Genomic DNA, 17,266 nt, shown 5'->3' with positions numbered 1-17,266 from the left:
CAGATCCTTGAAAGTTGCCACCGAGGTTGACAGGACTGTTAAGAAGGCGTACAGTGTTTTAGCTTTTATTAATAGAGGGATCGAGTTCCGGAACCAAGAGGTTATGGTGAAGCTGTACAAAACTCTGGTGCAGCGCACTTGGAGTATTGCGTCCAGTTCTGGTCACTGCATTATAAGAAGGATGTGGAAGCTTTGGAAAGGGTGCAGAGGAGATTTACGAGGATGTTGCCTGGTATGGAGGGTAGGTCTTACGAGGAAAGGCTGAGGGACTTGAGGCTGTTTTCATTAGAGAGAAGAAGGTTGAGAGGTGACTTAATTGAAACATATAAAATAATCAAAAGGTTAGATAAGGTGGATAGGGAGAGCCTTTTTCCTAGGATGGCGACAACAAGCACGAGGAGGCATAGCTTTAAATTGAGGGGTGAAAGATATAGGACAGATGTCAGAGGTAGTTTCTTCACTCAGAAAGTAGTAAGGGAATGGAATGCTTTGCCTGCAACAGTAGTAGATTCGCCAACTTTAGGTGCATTTAAGTCATCACTGGACAAGCATATGGACGTACATGGAATAGTGTAAGTTAGATGGGCTTGAGATCGGTATGACAGGTTTGCACAACATCGAGGGCCGAAGGGCCTGTATTGTGCTGTAATGTTCTATGTTCTAGTAGTGGGCAGTGACTTTAACACTTTATCACCATGGAATGACTTGTATAGCCTTATCATGTTTTGAAGTGCATTGAGATATTCATACCAATGAATTAATCTGATGTACAGTCACTGTTGTAATGCGTGAAAACATTAGAATTTATTCAGAAGGTCCCAGGAAGGAAGTAGCTACAAAGACAGTAGGTGTCCTGGTAGTAATCTTGCAAGCTTGTAGAAAAATGCCAGAAGATTGCAATGCCCTCAATCAAAAGGGGGATGAGAAGTAAGTTAACAATAGGCTAGTTAGCATGACATCTGTCTTTGGGAAAACCTTAGGGTCTGTTATAAAGAATTTAATATCAGAACATTTACAAAGATATCATATAATCCAGCAGAATCAGCATGACTTCATGAAGGGCAAGGTAACAAAGTGTGGAGCTGGATGAACACAGCAGGACAAGCAGCATCTTAGGAACACAAAAGCTGATGTTTCGGGCCTTGACCCTTCATCAGAAAAGGGGGATGGGGAGAGGATTCTGAAATAAATAGGGAGAGAGGGGGAGGTGGACTGAAGGTAGATAGAGGAGAAGGTAGGAGCAGAGGAGTGTATGGGTGGGGAGGTGGGGAGGGGATAGGTCAGTCTGGGGAGGACGGAAAGGTCAAGGGGGCAGGATAAGTTTAGTAGGTAGGAAAATGGAGGTGTGGCTTGAGATGGGAGGAGGGGATAGGTGAGAGGAAGAACAGGTTAGGGAGGCTGGGACGAGCTGGGCTGGTTTTGTGATGCAGTGGGGGGAGGGGAGATTTTGAAGCTGGTGAAATCCACATTGATACCATTGGGCTGCAGGGTTCCCAAGCGGAATATGAGTTGCTGTTCCTGCAACCTTCGGGTGGCATCATTGTGGCACTGCAGGAGGCCCAGGATGGGCATGTCGTCTAAGGAATGGGAGGGGGAGTGGAAATGGTTTGCGACTGGGAGGTGCAGTTGTTTACTGCGAACTGAGCGTAGGTGTTCTGCAATGCGGTACCCAAGCCTCCGCTTGGTTTCCCCAATGTAGAGGAAGCCACACCGTGTACAGTGGATGCAGTATACCACATTGGTGGATGTGCAGGTGAACATCTGCTTGATGTGGAAAGTCATCTTGGGGCCTGGGATCGGGGTGAGGGAGGAGGTGCGGGGGCAGGGGTAGCACTTCCTGCGGTTGCAGGGGAAGGTGCCGGGTGTGGTGGGGTTGGAAGGGAGTGTGGAGCGGACAAGGGAGTCGCAGAGAGAGTAATCTTTCCGGAAGGCAGACAAGGGTGGGGTGGGAAAATATCTTTGGTGGTGGGGTCAGATTGTAGATGGCAGAAGCGTCTGTGACACCACCCACGCCCTCCACCTCCTCCAGAACTTTCAATTCCCCGGCCCCCATTTTCACCATGGACGCCCAGTCCTTTACACCTGCATTCCTCATGCAGATGGCCTCAAGGTCTTCTGCTTCTTCCTGTCCTGCAGGTCCGGCCAGTCCCCCTCCGCCGACACCCTCATCCGCCGAGCCAATCTCATCCTCACCCTCAACAATTTCTCTTTCGATTCCTCCCACTTCCAGCAGACTAAGGGGGTGGCCATGAGTACCCCCATAGGCCCAAGCTATGCCTTTGTAGGTTATGTGGAACAGTCCCTCTTTTGCACCCACACTGGCCCAAAACCCCACCTGTTCCTCCGTTACATTGATGACTGTATTGGCACCGCCTCATGCTCCCAAGAGGAGCTCGAACAGTTCATCCATTTCACCAACACCTTGCACCCCAACCTCAAGTTCACCTGGGCCATCTCCAACACATCCCTTACCTTCCTGGACCTCTCTGTCTCCATCTCAGGCAACCACCTACAAACTGATGTCCATTTCAAGCCCACCGAATCCCACAGCTACCTGGAATACATATCCTCCCACTCACCTTCCTTCAAAAATTCCATCCCCTATTCCCAATTCTTTCACCTCTGCCACATCTGCTCCTAGGATGAAGCATTTCACTCCCGCTGATCCCAGATGTCCTTGTTCTTCAAGGGCCACAACTTCCCCCCTGCAGTGGTCGAGAATGCCCTCGACCGTGTCTCCTGCATTTCCCGCACCTCATCCCTCACACCTTGCCCTCGCAATAACCACCCAAAGAGAATACCCCCAATCCTCACATACCACCCCACCAACTTCCGGGTACAACGCATCATCCTCCGACATTTCCGCCATCTACAATCCGACCCCACCACCAAAGGCATTTTTGCCACCCCACCCTTGTCTGCCTTCCGGAGACACCACTCTCTCTGCGACTCCATACTCCCCTCCAACCCCACCACACCCGGCACTTTCCCCTGCAACCGCAGGAAGTGCTACACCTGCCCCCACACCTCCTCCCTCACCCTCATCCCAGGCCCCAAGATGACTTTCCACATCAAGCGGATGTTCACCTGCACATCTGCCAATGTGGTATACCGCATCCGCTGTACACGGTGTGGCTTCCTCTACATTGGGGAAACCAAGCGGAGGCTTGGGGACCACTTTGCAGAACACCTCCGCTCGGTTCGCAATAAACAACTGCACCTCCCAGTCGCAAACCATTTCCACTCCCCCTCCCATTCTTTAGATGACATGTCCATCATGGGCCTCCTGCAGTGCCGCAATGATGCCACCCGAAGGTTGCAGGAACAGCAACTCATATTCCGCTTGGGAACCCTGCAGCCCAATGGTATCAATGTGGACTTCACAAGCTTCAAAATCTCCCCTTCCCCCACCGCATCCCAAAACCAGCCCAGTTCATCCCCTCCCCCCACTGTATCACAAAACCAGCCCAGCTCATCCCCGCCTCCCTAACCTGTTCTTCCTCTCACCTATCCCCTCCTCCCACCTCGAGCTGCACATCCATTTCCTACCTACTAAACTCATCCCGCCCCCTTGACCTTTCCGTCCTCCCCAGACTGACCTATCCCCTCCCCACCTCCCCACCCATACTGTCCTCTGCACCTACCTTCCCCTCTATCTTCAGTCTGCCTCCCCCTCTCTCCCTATTTATTTCAGAATCCTCTCCCCATCCCCCTTTTCTGATGAAGGGTCAAGGCCCGAAATGTCAGCTTTTGTGCTCCTAAGATGTTGCGTGGCCTGCTGTGTTCATCCAGCCCCACAATTTGTTATCTTGGATTCTCCAGCATCTGCAGTTCCCATTATCTCTGATCACAATTCATGAAGGGCAAACTGTGTTTGACAAATTTATTTTAGTTCATTGAGGTAGTGAGAAACAGGATAGATAAAGGGGAAACCAGTTGATGTAATATACTTGAATTTCTAAAAAGGCATTTACATGGTCCTGCAGCTAAGGCAACTTAAAAGGAGGCTATAGCTTTGGGGATAGCATGTTAGTACAGATAAAGGATTGGTTAATGGATAGAAGGCAGAGAGTTTGTGTCAGGGTGGCATTTTCCGGATGACAACTTGAAGTGCCACAGGTATCAGGGCTGGATCCACAGATACTTACACCATACAATAATGACTTGGATGAAAGGGAACGCAGAATAACCAAATCTGTCACTGGCACAAAGAATAGGTGGGAAGGCAAGTAATGAGGATGAGCGAGAGATCCTATTGAGGCCTACAGGCAGGTTAAGCAAGTGGACAAAACTGCGGGCATATTAAAAAGGCCATAATTTCGGACAATGTGAATTAATATACTTTAACAGGGAGAATGGAAGAGCTGAATGTTACTTTAATGGAAAAAGACTGCAGAGAGCTACTGCACAGAGGGATTTGGGAGTCCTTATGCATGAATCACAAAAAGTTAGCATTCAAATTCAATGGTAAGATGGAAGATAAATAAAGTTCTTTTACTTCAAATGGAATAATAGAACCCCCTGCAATGTGGAAACAGATCATTTGGCCCATTGAGTCCACACTGATCCTCTGAGGAGTATCCCAACCAGCCCCTCATTCCTCCCCCACCACCCTATTCTTGTACTTGCCATGACTAACCCACCTAGCCTGCACATCCCTGGACAATTTAGCATGGCCAAACCCTTTAACCTGCACAACTTTGGACTGCAGGAAGAAACCGGAGCACCCAGGGGAAACCCATATGGATATGGGGAGAATGTGCAAGCTCTGCACAGGCAGTTGCCTGAGGCTGAAATTATGTCCCTGGGGCTGTGAGGCAACAGTGCTAACCACTGAGCCACCATGCTTTTAAAATCAGGAGGTCTTCCTAAAGCTGAACAAGACGCTATTCAGTCTACATCTGGAATACTAAGCACAGTTTTTGGTCCCCTTATTTAAGCATACATATCCTGACATTTGAGGTAGTTCAGGGAAGGTTCACTGGGTTGATACCAGGTATGGAGGGATTGTTTATGAGCGAAGGTTGAGTTAACTGAGATTGTACTCATTGGAATTTAAAGGAATTAGAGATAATCTTACTGAAACACATAAGATACTTAGGGAGCTTGACAGGGTATCTGAGGAAAGGTTGTTTCCTGTTTTGGGTGAGTCTGAGGCCAGCATATGTAATCTCAGAGTAAGGGGTCATTCGCTTGAGACAGATGACAAGGATTTTTTTCATCAGACTGTATTAAATCCATGGAATTATTTACTTCAGTCGGCTGTCATGGCGTTAGGGTATTTGAGGCTGAGATATACAGATTTTTAAGTTATAGCAAAAAGGCAGGAACATGGGGCTGAGAATTATCAGATCAGCCACGATCTTATTGAATGGGAGAGTTGACGCATGGGTCTACTTCTGCTCTGATGTCATGTGGTCTAAAAGATTGTGATTTTGATGCCTTAAAATTAAAAGAAAGGCCAATTGTAATGGTTTTGTTCTAGCTTTGAGGCTAGAAAACAGCTTTCCTTCTACTACACATCTCAGTTCATTGGATTGCTCCAATCCACGGTCATTATGTTGTTTGGAACAAATGTAGATTTGAGCTCCATTTCTTCTGCTGTTTATTTTTAATGACAACAGGCAACACTTGACCTAATGTCAACATGATCTTGGTTGAAGAGGGATCTCAAAAAGACAAGGTAAGTAAAACTAAACACCAGTTGTATCATGATACTTGATTTATTAAGAACACCCAGTTCCAAAACATTTTTTTTAATGTTTATGTAGCTTTTCTTTTAATACTTTGGCTTCTAAACTATTGCCGTTATATACACAAAGCAAAATTTTTATTGTGTTAAATGGTACACCATGAGAAAATACATATATTTACAAAGTGCAAAAATAAGGCATATATGAATACAGAAAGAATTTAGCCCACAGGGTTGGTCAAAGTACCAATGATTCTTTGAGGCAGTTTGATATGGTGGTCATCTTATACCAATGGGCTGTTGCTCCCTACATTAGTCTCAATTGTCATCGTGAAACACTGTGCTTTCGAAGGCTTTTTTAGCAGTGAAAATTTGAAAACCTGATCATATTTACTGAAGGCAGGTACTGTTGTTAGGTCATGAAACAGGTTAGATCTTTGAATATCTAAAAGGAAATCTCCTTAGGTCTCATTTCACATCAAATCTTTTGTGGGATGCTTAGCTCAGAAAGCAGGTGGCACAATTTACATTTGCTTAAGTACTAGAAGTTGGGAATTATTCATTTTGTACAAAACATCTTGCAAGTTAACATACCACCAGGTTATGGTCCAACAGATTTACTTAAAGTCACAAACTTCCGTAGCACTGCTTCTTCGTCACGTGAAGTGCACTTCACTTGACAAAGCAGCAGTGCTCAGAAAGATTGTAATTTTACATTAACCTGTTGGACAACAACCTGGTGTCGTGGGACTTCCGACTTTGTCTACCCTAGCCTAACATCTCCATATCATGTTAATATGCTGCATCCTGTGCTCAGGGCAACCTCACCGTAAATCTCTTTGGTTTATTTCAATACAATGGCAGAATACAGGTTTCACCAAGACCCACAATTCTGACTCCTTGTGCTCCTAGCCCGTTGTAACAGGAGGTCTGCAGAGGCAAGACACTTCTTCTGAGGCAAGCATAATAGAGAAAGGCCATTAATGGCACCAGTCTACGAGCTGCGTAAGGAAAATCAAAGGTAAAGAAAAGAAGAGGGCAGTAAATAGCAAAACAAAACTGCCATATATTGAATTGTCCAATTTAATTTTTTAGTATTTACTATAAACAACTATGTGCTTTTAATGATGCATAGTAAAACTCAATGAACCAGTGGCAACACTCTAGAAACTGTAGTTGTGCTGTTTGTACCAATTACTTGTTCAGAGAGGCAGATCTCCAGTTTCCCTTGCTGCTCAATTCCATACTTGTATGTAAAACCCCATGTAAGATGTTACTTATCACTGGATTTGAAACAAATGAGTTCATTTTAAATGTGAGAACCTTGAGTGTTTTAACTTACAGCGATTTTTGCCACAGGTAGAGGTCAGGTCACGGAGAGGTAGAGCTGGGCTTCTTTTACCCAATGTGTTGACTTCAGGTTTAATATGGAAGATATTTGGTGAAGAATTTCACAGGTAACAGTTTGGTCATATGGATTTAAAAGGTGGAATTCTGATCATGCCTCTTTATCTTGATGCAATCAAAAGTAACATGCAAGCTGCAGTTTTACATCAGCAATGTTACCACATCGTATGCACTGCTTGTCAATTCTGATTGGGTAACACTTATAAAACATGGGCATAGAAAATGTCTAATAACAAGCAGACTGTATAGGATTAAGGAAGGAAAAATATAAGAGAATAAGTCAACTGGTGATGCCCTACTATATTTCTGATGCACTATCTGAATATAGATTGCCTATCTCTGGAATGGCACAGGCCTCCAGTATGAGCAGCCAACACCAGGAAGAGAAAATAATTTTTGAATGGGTGTATAACTTAGTTCCAATTGAAGAACCACCACAATCATGTACAATATAAAATACTGTACATTTTGCACAAAAAAAAACTTAAGTTCTGAGGAAGAGTCACCGGACCCGAAACGTTAACTCTGTTTTATCCTTCACAAATGCTGCCAGACCTGCTGAGCTTTTCCAGCAACTTTGTTTTTGTTCCTGATTTACAGCATCCACAGTTCTTTTTCAGTTTTTATATCGTATGTTTTGCCTTTTATGGTGTGGAGGTGGAATATGCTGCAACAGGAAAACAAGGCATCTAGATTATTGTTGAGGTGCAATCACATTGAGGTTTCCTTGCATGGTTCCAATGGGCTCAACATTATTTGCTCCTTGAGTTGATGAACCAAGAAAGGAGACTGAGCTTAGTAAGGGGTGGTGAGTTGTTGTCTTGGCAATGTGATACCTGAGTAAGACAGATCAGCGGTATAACTGACTGCTGTTGTTGTTTTACCAGGGACTCACTGATGTTACTAGGAAGAGTAGGTTTCTTTTCCAGATTGGAAGACTGTTCATTCAGCTCAAGTTAAATCTGCAACAAACACTCAGTTCATTTGTTTCAGAGATACCAGGAACTGCAGATGCTGGAGAATCTGAGATAACAAGGCGTACAGCTAGATGAACACAGCAGACCATGCAGCAGAGGAGCAGGAAGGCTGACCCTGAAGAAGGGTCTAGGCCTGAAATGTCAGCCTTCCTGCTCCTTTGATGCTGCTTGTCCTGCTGTGTTCATCCAGCTTGACGCTTTGTTAACTCAGTTCATTTGATTCTGATTTGAGTTGTGTTGGGAAGCTTAATAGTGTTTTATGCTGGCAAGCTGTTTCAAATTGTTTTTTGTTTTAACTTGAGTGGTACCTCTATTAGATTTGGTTTGGTTTACTTTAACATCTATACAGGTTTTCTGAGCTTAAAGGAAAAAGGGACGTGGCCTTACAGGGTGAGATAATGCACACCACATCAGAAACGGAAATTACTTATGTGCACTTTGAGACTTTGGTTTGAAATTATGCAACTAATACAAAAATGTTACTCGAAAGAATCCATTCAGTTCCTGCCTTTTGCTGCCAATTATGATTACGTTAATAATTTTTTGAGATGGCTCAAGTCACTCTACTGACAACTACTTCTAAAACAGTTGCTTCGAATACACAGGCCCAGATTTTGCAGTAGCAATCACTGTGAAACAGTCAGCATTCAACGGCATCATTCCACTGAAATTCTCAACAACTGTAGGAGTTTGTATGTACACAGAATATTACACAAAATCCAGTCTGTGCTGTCTGTAATAGTTTGCTTTTCCAAAGCGTGCAATTTTAACTGCAGTCAATGGAAATCTATTGAATTTACACGAAATTCCACTAGTGTTGGTTTCACTCTAAAAACTACTGATAAATTTATATATTTTTGAATGTAACTGGGTTTTTAGTGGCATCACTTCATAACTAGTGCAGTTCCAAAATCATTGGCCCTAAAAGAAAGTTAAATTTTGGGGAATGTTTATATTTTCCATTAGGATAAGAAATTCCGTGTTTCTATTTTTCTTTTTTGAAGCTTGTATTAGCTTCGATCTCAATTCAGTCATAATCATTTACTTTGCTTTCTGAAATTTTAAAATCATAGAACATCAGATGTGTTTAACTTCCTAGCTGGATATGAGAGAATATTTCAAATGTATTGGCTATTTACTTGCTGGTTGGCATCTTTGAAGTTTACACTAAGATATTCCCTGGTGTTTGATGTGAATTGCCAGCTGGAAAGGGAAGATTATGTCACAGAGACGACTACTTCCTTCGGGCAGCTTTCTTTGAAGTCAATGGGCAATGCCCTCCCTTAGATAGGGGTCTCAGAAACCTGACCATACTTTGTCATTTTTGCAATTTTCCAAATTAGTAGTAAATTTAGATAGTTTGAGGTTTACCTACTTTGTTCCATTTGCTGATCAATTTTGATATTTCAGAATTAGGTCGTGATACAGTAGAGGGGTTGGGGTGCCAAAATAAAATAATGTTCTTTTCAAAAATTGATTTGGTCAATATATTTTCCAATTGGAAAAGCATCATAATGTCAATACACAAACAAAGCCATTGTAATGCTGGTCGTGAATGACTTTTGATTCTCGTATTTCTGACTAGGGCTGTTACAGTAGGAGAACACATAGTCTCACATTGCTGCTCAAGTCAACAATTCTCTTGGTTTCAAACCTTTCATCTACATATTTGTTTTTTAGCCTGTCATCCATCAGGAGATCTGCTTGCTGGCCTTTTAAATTGTGCAAAGATTCTTTTGATGGCTGTAGACAAATGTTTTAGTATTTCTGTAAAAACAGATAACTCTTTACCTCCTAATAGTGACATCTTGGATTTATAAACTTAATGCATGAGAAGCAGGGCTTGAAAGAAGTGAGCTCGAGAATTTCAGGATTAAATGAAACCTGATGCAGCACTTTGGATTTGGAATATGCTATAAAGTTTGCTCCAGTACGTTGCAATAGTCGAACATTGATCACCATTGCTTTAAAGAAAAAGAGACAGCATTTGCTTTGTAAGTCTCCCATACAGAGGCTGCAAAATCAGTAGGAAACATTTTCTGCAATACAGCACAAGAACGATTTCCAGGCATGGATAGACTTGTAAATTGTTCAAAACATTGATATGGGATTAAGCAATTTAACTGTCAAAAATGTACTGTTGTTATCAATTATACGAGTGTGCAAGGGATGCTAAAGCCCATGTGTTTCATCCAGTTTACAAGCAACCACTGTCATATCACAGAGTCACACAAGACAATGTGTTAACATTGGAATGGGATATAATTAAATGTAGGTTAGAATGATCATTCATACCTTATAGGCATTATTGAACTCAAAAAGGCATTTCAGGAAATATTAGAGATTAAGAGGGAGAATAAATAAGGAACTTGGACCATGAATTGCTGCTCTTGGGTTGATGTACTTTTAAGATGATTGTCTATCCCTTTCAATCATTTTGATTCCTATCATCCATTTTTCAAAATGATCTGTGCATTTTACTGATTGTTTGAAGAAGTCTGTGCAAGTAGTCAGCAAATAGGTAAACTAGATAATCATAAGGAATGGCAGGATAAAACATTGTGAGCATTAAATACTAATTAACTGCACAATACCTTTTATGCTTTTAAAAAATTTTTTTTGAAAATAATGAATTAATTAGGGCGAATAGGCCATTATTATTTTTATACCAGCCACACTACTACTAGAAAGGGGAAACAAGCAAATCCTTTGGAAAAGATCTTCCTCAAACTTCACAATCGTGAATTGGCCAGAGATTTCTGTATAGTATGCCATTCAAAAGAGGCAATGTGAAGTTCTTTTCATTTAAATATCATTGTAGAAAGGGATAATACAAGATACAAAATGATACGAAAATACTTTTTGTTGAGCACTTTGTTGCCTTGAATAAAAATTACCAAAAATAGACTATTTTCTTTACACTAAGACAAGGATTGAAACAGGTGATGTCTAATTTTAATTCATTCTTGTTCCCGTTAGAATCGATTTTTCATTTCCTTATTTTTTTTAAATTATGGGCCTCAAGATTACTTGTGGAAAATATAAAAAAATAGTTTTTGTTGGTCAGTTCCCAAGTTAGTTGTAAAACAATTGCATATCATACCAAGTCTGATGCTGGCTTGCTACTGTGCATTGAACTCAGGTTTAACATTTTCCTATGCTCGTAGGGAATCACAACCTCAGCACAAACAATTTTTTTTAACCTTGGTTTTGCTTTCTTTACAAAAAAATGATTGGATAATTTACCACTTTTGACAAAGTGGTACCCTTTTTGGGGGTGTGGGCATGGGGGAGGGACAGGGGTTGGCATGTTGCTTCATTAAATATCAAACATGACCTCCTTCCTCCAACACCCTCAAATACTACCAAGTCTATTAGAAAGCATCTGTAATGCAAAGCAATACACTGCACATTTTCATAAACTTATTAATTTTTGAAAAAACTACCAAACATCTGCATGGAATGGCTTCTAACATTTTAACACCTAAAAACGTCTAAAAAGAAGGCAAACAGTGACAACTCCTCTACTGTTAACTGTGCAAAGTGAACCATAACATATTCACAATACAAATAATCAAATACTTGCATAAAGTAGTGTGACATTGCAAATGCGGTTCAGAAAAGACGCCAGTATTGTAATACTTTCCATTATTCAGGATAGCAAATATTGCTTGTCTAGTAAAGAATCCTTTTCTCGATAAAAGTTATAAAAAGTCTTGCAAAAGATATGAGCAAATGTAGACTATGTACAAAAGATATAATGCAGATTGTGTGCACGAGGCCAGAATGAGAGTTGGCCAATATTCTCAGTCCTTTTAGACCTTTCCTGCCAATTCAGTCAGATTTAGATGTAGACTCTTTGGCAATGGACTTTATGTTCACTTTGCTTCCAGTAAAACGCGGTGAATGCACTTTATAAAGCTTTTAACACTTTCAGTAACCTGGATATTACGACATGCAACAACCATAGAGTAATCATCTTATGGTTGATCAATTTGATCATTTCATTGACTTTACCTTTGCCAACATGGCTTCTTTGACTGGTATACCTTAGCAGTATACTTGTATTTTATCTAACACCCCAATTTGAATGGCGTCAAACATACTTATAGTTTTTAGCCGATTCTGCATATTACCATTGTAAATTCATGGTTGTGTTTAAGTTCAGATCTGTAACATCCAGGAAGTCTGCAGAGAAGATGCTTGGTGTGGTGGAGCCAGCAGATCCAAAACCAGCTGCTGAGCTAGGTGGTGTGAGATCCAACCAGTCCATGTTCTCTAAGGGAGTTTCTGTAAGACCGAGGTTCACAACATGGGCATGCGTGGGGGACGGTGACATCTGGGTATCCATCGGTGACAGGGGGTTTTCCAGAATGTCTCGAGTATTCAGCATGTCCTCTCGGGCGTTGCCAGAATAGCCCTCGGCCACGTTGTCTAGCTGGGAATCTTCACTGCCAATTTTAAGCAATGCAAGATCGCTGCCCCGATTCAAAGAGCTGCGGGAATTCAACAGGGCCTGAAGCTGATTGTCGCTGTTGCTGGTGCAATGGTCAAATGATAGCTGGGGAGGAGACATGCGGCTAAAAGGACTTGACGATGTCCTAGGCACAGATACAGTGGAAGTTCCTGACGATACCGTGATTTGAGGCAATGTTTTCTGAGCACAATGATGGTCAGTTTTTGCATTTGGTGGCATTTCTGAAAAGGAGATAAGTTGTACTAAGAAAATAGCATCAGGAAATAAAGTTTATTGCTTGCAGGAAGTATGAATCAGGAACAATGAGAAAATCAGAAAATTTGTCATTTAGAAGAATGCTTTTGAGAGGGATTGAAACTTCATACATAGTTGATTTTGTAAATAAACTTGAATAAAAAATGGTCTACAACAGTTTTGAAGATTTGCTGTTGAAATAAAAAACATGTTTCTTAAATACCATGTACAATGCCTACAATGAGATAATCTCTCATGTATTATTCTCACACAGGGCAGAATTTAATACAGGCAATAAGTGGGTGAAGGTGAGGTACATCCATTTGTGGAGAGCTGGTGAAAGCCCAGGGTCATTGCCAGCGAGGCAACATGCTTGTGTTAAGTGCTAGTCAGTGATAGCTCTCCCTGGGAACAACGGGCAGAAATCTGATCCCTGACACCTGCCAGTAATGCACTCACCAGAGGCTCAGGATCAGTGAAAGGCCCAGGTTGCAAGTGGCTATGAGGACGGTGGGGGAGGGTGGGGTCTGGCAGTGTGGGGTGAGGTCACTAGCAAGGGGGCCAGGGTGGTGTGAAGAAAGGGCACGTAGGTAGCTCTCTGATCCTCCCCAATGCCCCGACCTCCATGTCCCCATTGTGTATTGTATAAGGAACCCCTCCTCTAGAGAGTTTGCTTTCCACACTTTCCTGATGGTGACTGCCAGGGAAAAGGGCTGTTTAAGCGGACATTGCTTGTCCACTCAAGGGTCTCAAATGTGCTGGGGCAGGAAGGTTGACTACATGCCTTCAGGGGGTCCCAAACACCATCTTCCCACCTGCAAGGGTCCCAATGCCTTCAAACCCGCTTCAGGGAAGGGCATTAAACTCCATCCACGATCGAGCGTGTTTGTAATTTTTCACAAGTGGGATAGATCAGAGTTTAACTTCGCCTGTACTTTTATCTGATCTTAAAATGTAGACTTTTCTCGCTGTAGCAAGGCAAGATACACTCTTCAGAGAGAGAATAAAAGTTACATTTCCCGTGTCAGTTATATTCGATTACACTTAAACCACAATGAATTTGAGGATTTTTAACTTTATTTATGAGATGTGGGTGTCACTGGCTAGATCAGCATTTATTACCCACAAAGTAGTTAACAGAGAACCGTATTGCCTGCGGCTACATGGAGGTAAGGATGGTAGATTTCCTTCCCTCGAAGACACCTGCGAATCAGACATTTTTAATAAGAGAATTGACAGTAGTTGCATGGCCACCATTGGACTAGACTTTTATTTCAGATTTTTATTGAATTCAGTGGTGATGGGATTCAAACTCATGCCCCCAGGAATATTAATGTAGCTTTCTGGATTACACTGCAATGACATTACCACCACACCATTTCCTCTTCAATTCAGTTTACCATGCATACCCACAATGAAGGCTTGTTTGTAAATCTGCCATATTGAGTGTGCCACATTTGGTATGGTATACAAGAAAGGCAGGCACATATTGCATACCATGCTCATCTTTGTTTTATATTAAGAAAGAGTAAAAAAGATTGATGATACCAGTTGCCTAATATCCAATCAGAAACCATTACAGTTGTTTGTAAAAAATGAACAATAGTGAACTTAGGGAAGATAAATTACCAGGATTTTACAATAGAAAAGAAACAGCTCACGCTCAGTGACTGAATAATTTTTGATTATCCATTGTCAAGGTAACAATTCTCACCTCCACTCTCAATCAGCACGTCCAAAAGATCATCCATCTGGCTTCTCGACATTTGCTGCAGATATACAAGATTAAACTACATAAAGTAAGTCTCAACCAAAATGTATGCTTAAAAACAATCAGCTGATCATCACATAGTGAGCAGAACATAGATCTAATCAGTCCATATTAAACAAGATTTATCATCTTACAATTTAATAAAATCAATAATAACTGACTTTTCTAAGGCTGTACATTTATAAACCTTAAAAAAAACACTAAATTACACAATTATCTAAAAGTAGCTGAAAAAAATCCACGTGATCATGTTAATACTCTGCATGTTACAATTTTCATTTTATACCTTTGTAAACTGACACAGATAAAATGTCAGTAGAAAAATCAATAGGATTTTCAAAATACAGTTCTCATCAAAAACTGTGGGATGGTATTACTGGAACTGCTGTGAAGAAATATCTGTTCAAGTAGTAGGAAAATAATTAAAAGAATCAAGAACAGTAAAATAGAATTATGCAACTACGCAATGCCTTCTACAGTGTCAGAAATGAGCTGATATATATACCATTTATTTAATGAATTTCTAAGTATGGTTCACTGTCACGTGAAATCTGTAGTTTGCATTTCATCCGAATAAAGCAAGTTTAGCTGATTACAAGGAAATGCTGAAACTGCCCAATGATGATCTTCAATTATTTCTTACCTGTTTCACTGCATCTTCATACGAAGGAGGTTGTTTGATCTTGTTAAGGGTTGAGTTTGAACTACAGAATTGAGTAGTATTGATGACAAACTTTTGGCCATGTTGATTTGCAGAGTGAGAAGCATTCATCTAAATAAATAAACCCAACAGAAATATACCAAGATTATTAATTAGTACTAACAGCTACTTCTACCTCAATAAAAAAAATGAGCTTATTTATTACTGGGGACATGCCACATTACAGTCGAAGAGATTACCCAAGGAGATACTTGTCTGTCGTGTTCACACCAGTCAGTCATCTCACCAAGGTGTGATTTGTCTCTTTATTAAGATGCTTATTCACTTATTGCCTGAATGTTAAATTCACAAATTGCTCACATTTCTGAAAGTCATTTTTCCAACAAATCAACTATTGGACAAAAGAAGAGTTCGAGGGCTGGGCTTCTTCAGTTCTACTTTATGCAACTGGTTTTAAAAAAAAGATTCTCGATAAAAATGGTGGATTGCAGTTCTGTGCTACATTTTTGCACTGCAATTTAAGCTTTAGGGAAATGCTCAAACAATGAGTAAATCTGGAGTTTTAAACTGTTTCAAGAGAGAACTGAAGATAGGATGAGTGATGGTAGATGATGTAATGGGCGTAGCTGACGGGAGGAGGTATGGGAGGAGATGATGGGAGCGATGGAGGCATGGGGGCAGTTCTGGTTCATGGTGATTTCTGATTTCTTGGAGGTGCTCACAGCTGTATGAATAGTTAGAGGGAATGTAGCTCCACAGACCAAATATAGAAGTGGTAGATCTCTACTTGCCTAGTCAAATTCCAGTCGACGATGAATGCTGGCACATTGTCCAGCATTGGTGCATGACAAATGTACCAACTTACAGCTGACAAAGGAAATTTTGAGCAATCCATTGCAGCTTCTCATTAGTAATCACAATGACACTCTTACAGACCACTTTAACAACTGTGTCCTCAAGTAAGAGAATAGATGTATTATTATTGTGAATTTTGACATGTCAAACACATCAGTTTTAAAATTGCACAGCCAAGAAAAGTGAGTGAGTTACGATTGGAAGGCAAGTATTTGCCCCTCTACAATTTGTTATGATCCCAGTTGATATTAGTACTGGAAAGTCAGATGTCATAATGAAAATTGGCTTGCTCGTTCCTAAGTTCTTTCGGTTTTTTTTTACTTAGTATTTCTCTCACTTCTTTTCCACAGCTCTTGTAGGCATGACGACCAGGATGAAGTTCTGCTCCTCTCTCTGACAGGATTTCCATTCAAATCTTTTCTCTTGTTCACTGTCATTAATTTTGCTGTTGTTCCTTGTGTTTCCATGGCTAAAACACGTTCCTTAATGACGACCTCCGGCTCAGACTCACACCACATGCATTCCAACTCAAGTTTCATCCTTAGTGATTTGAATCCACCTACCATCATAGGCGTCTCCATGTTGTTCAGTGTTCCACAGACATCTGTTCTCGCTGCATCCTGAGATCCATGCTCAGTGCCATGCATTGTCATATGCACACTCTTGACATCTCTCTCCATCAGCATCACATCACACTGGCTTAGTGGTGCCCTGCTGCTCAACTCCACTTCATCCTCCGACTCACTTGCCACGCCAACAAGAAACTTTTCCTTTCAGGCTTCAAGGAACACAAGGGGATATCCATGGCCCTCCAGAAACTGCCACCCTTCCCCTTTCCTGTGGTTCAATCCCCTGTACCACCTCCTGTTCTGTATTCATCATCCCTCCTAACCTTCCAATCTCCGATCCTGATCGTTCTGTCCTCAGCAAAGGTCTCAGTTTTATCCCTCTGTGACCCCTCCTTCATGAATATCAGGCACAACATGAACTCCTCTTTCATTGACTTCGCCTCCATATCCATTTTGATGCACAAGAGACCTCTCACTGTCCTACAGAGCCCTTCACCCACCTCAAACACTCTCCCTCGATCTGGACACCTCCCTCTGGGTATTTTCCTGTACTCAACCTGTTCATTGAGAACTGTCAAAGTGACACTGGTCGCCTCAATTTCTCTGCCCTCTCACCCATTCTA

At 41.6% G+C, this 17,266-nt stretch overlaps 1 protein-coding gene across 6 annotated transcripts in view; it reads right to left on the bottom strand.

The window, feature by feature from the left end:
• Positions 1 to 5,704: 5,704 nt before the first annotated feature.
• LOC125463642 (myocardin) overlaps positions 5,705 to 17,266 on the bottom strand; it is a 600,727-nt gene continuing 589,165 nt past the window's right edge. For 5 of the 6 annotated variants that reach the window (XM_059653806.1, XM_059653807.1, XM_048555183.2 and 2 more), the window contains 3 exons: positions 15,202 to 15,330; positions 14,502 to 14,577; positions 5,705 to 12,774 (listed from right to left, as the gene is read on the bottom strand). In XM_059653806.1, the coding sequence (XP_059509789.1) occupies positions 12,209 to 12,774; positions 14,502 to 14,577; positions 15,202 to 15,330 (771 nt within the window). In that variant the 3' untranslated portion in view covers positions 5,705 to 12,208. The remainder of the gene's footprint in view (positions 12,775 to 14,501; positions 14,578 to 15,201; positions 15,331 to 17,266) is intronic. The other variant, XM_048555182.2, reaches the window with a different exon arrangement.

The sequence above is a fragment of the Stegostoma tigrinum genome, chromosome 22 (genome assembly GCF_030684315.1).
Source record: "Stegostoma tigrinum isolate sSteTig4 chromosome 22, sSteTig4.hap1, whole genome shotgun sequence".
Lineage (NCBI taxonomy): Eukaryota > Metazoa > Chordata > Chondrichthyes > Orectolobiformes > Stegostomatidae > Stegostoma > Stegostoma tigrinum.
Note: the sequence above shows the minus strand (reverse complement) of the source record. Positions and strands in the feature narration are given on the sequence as shown.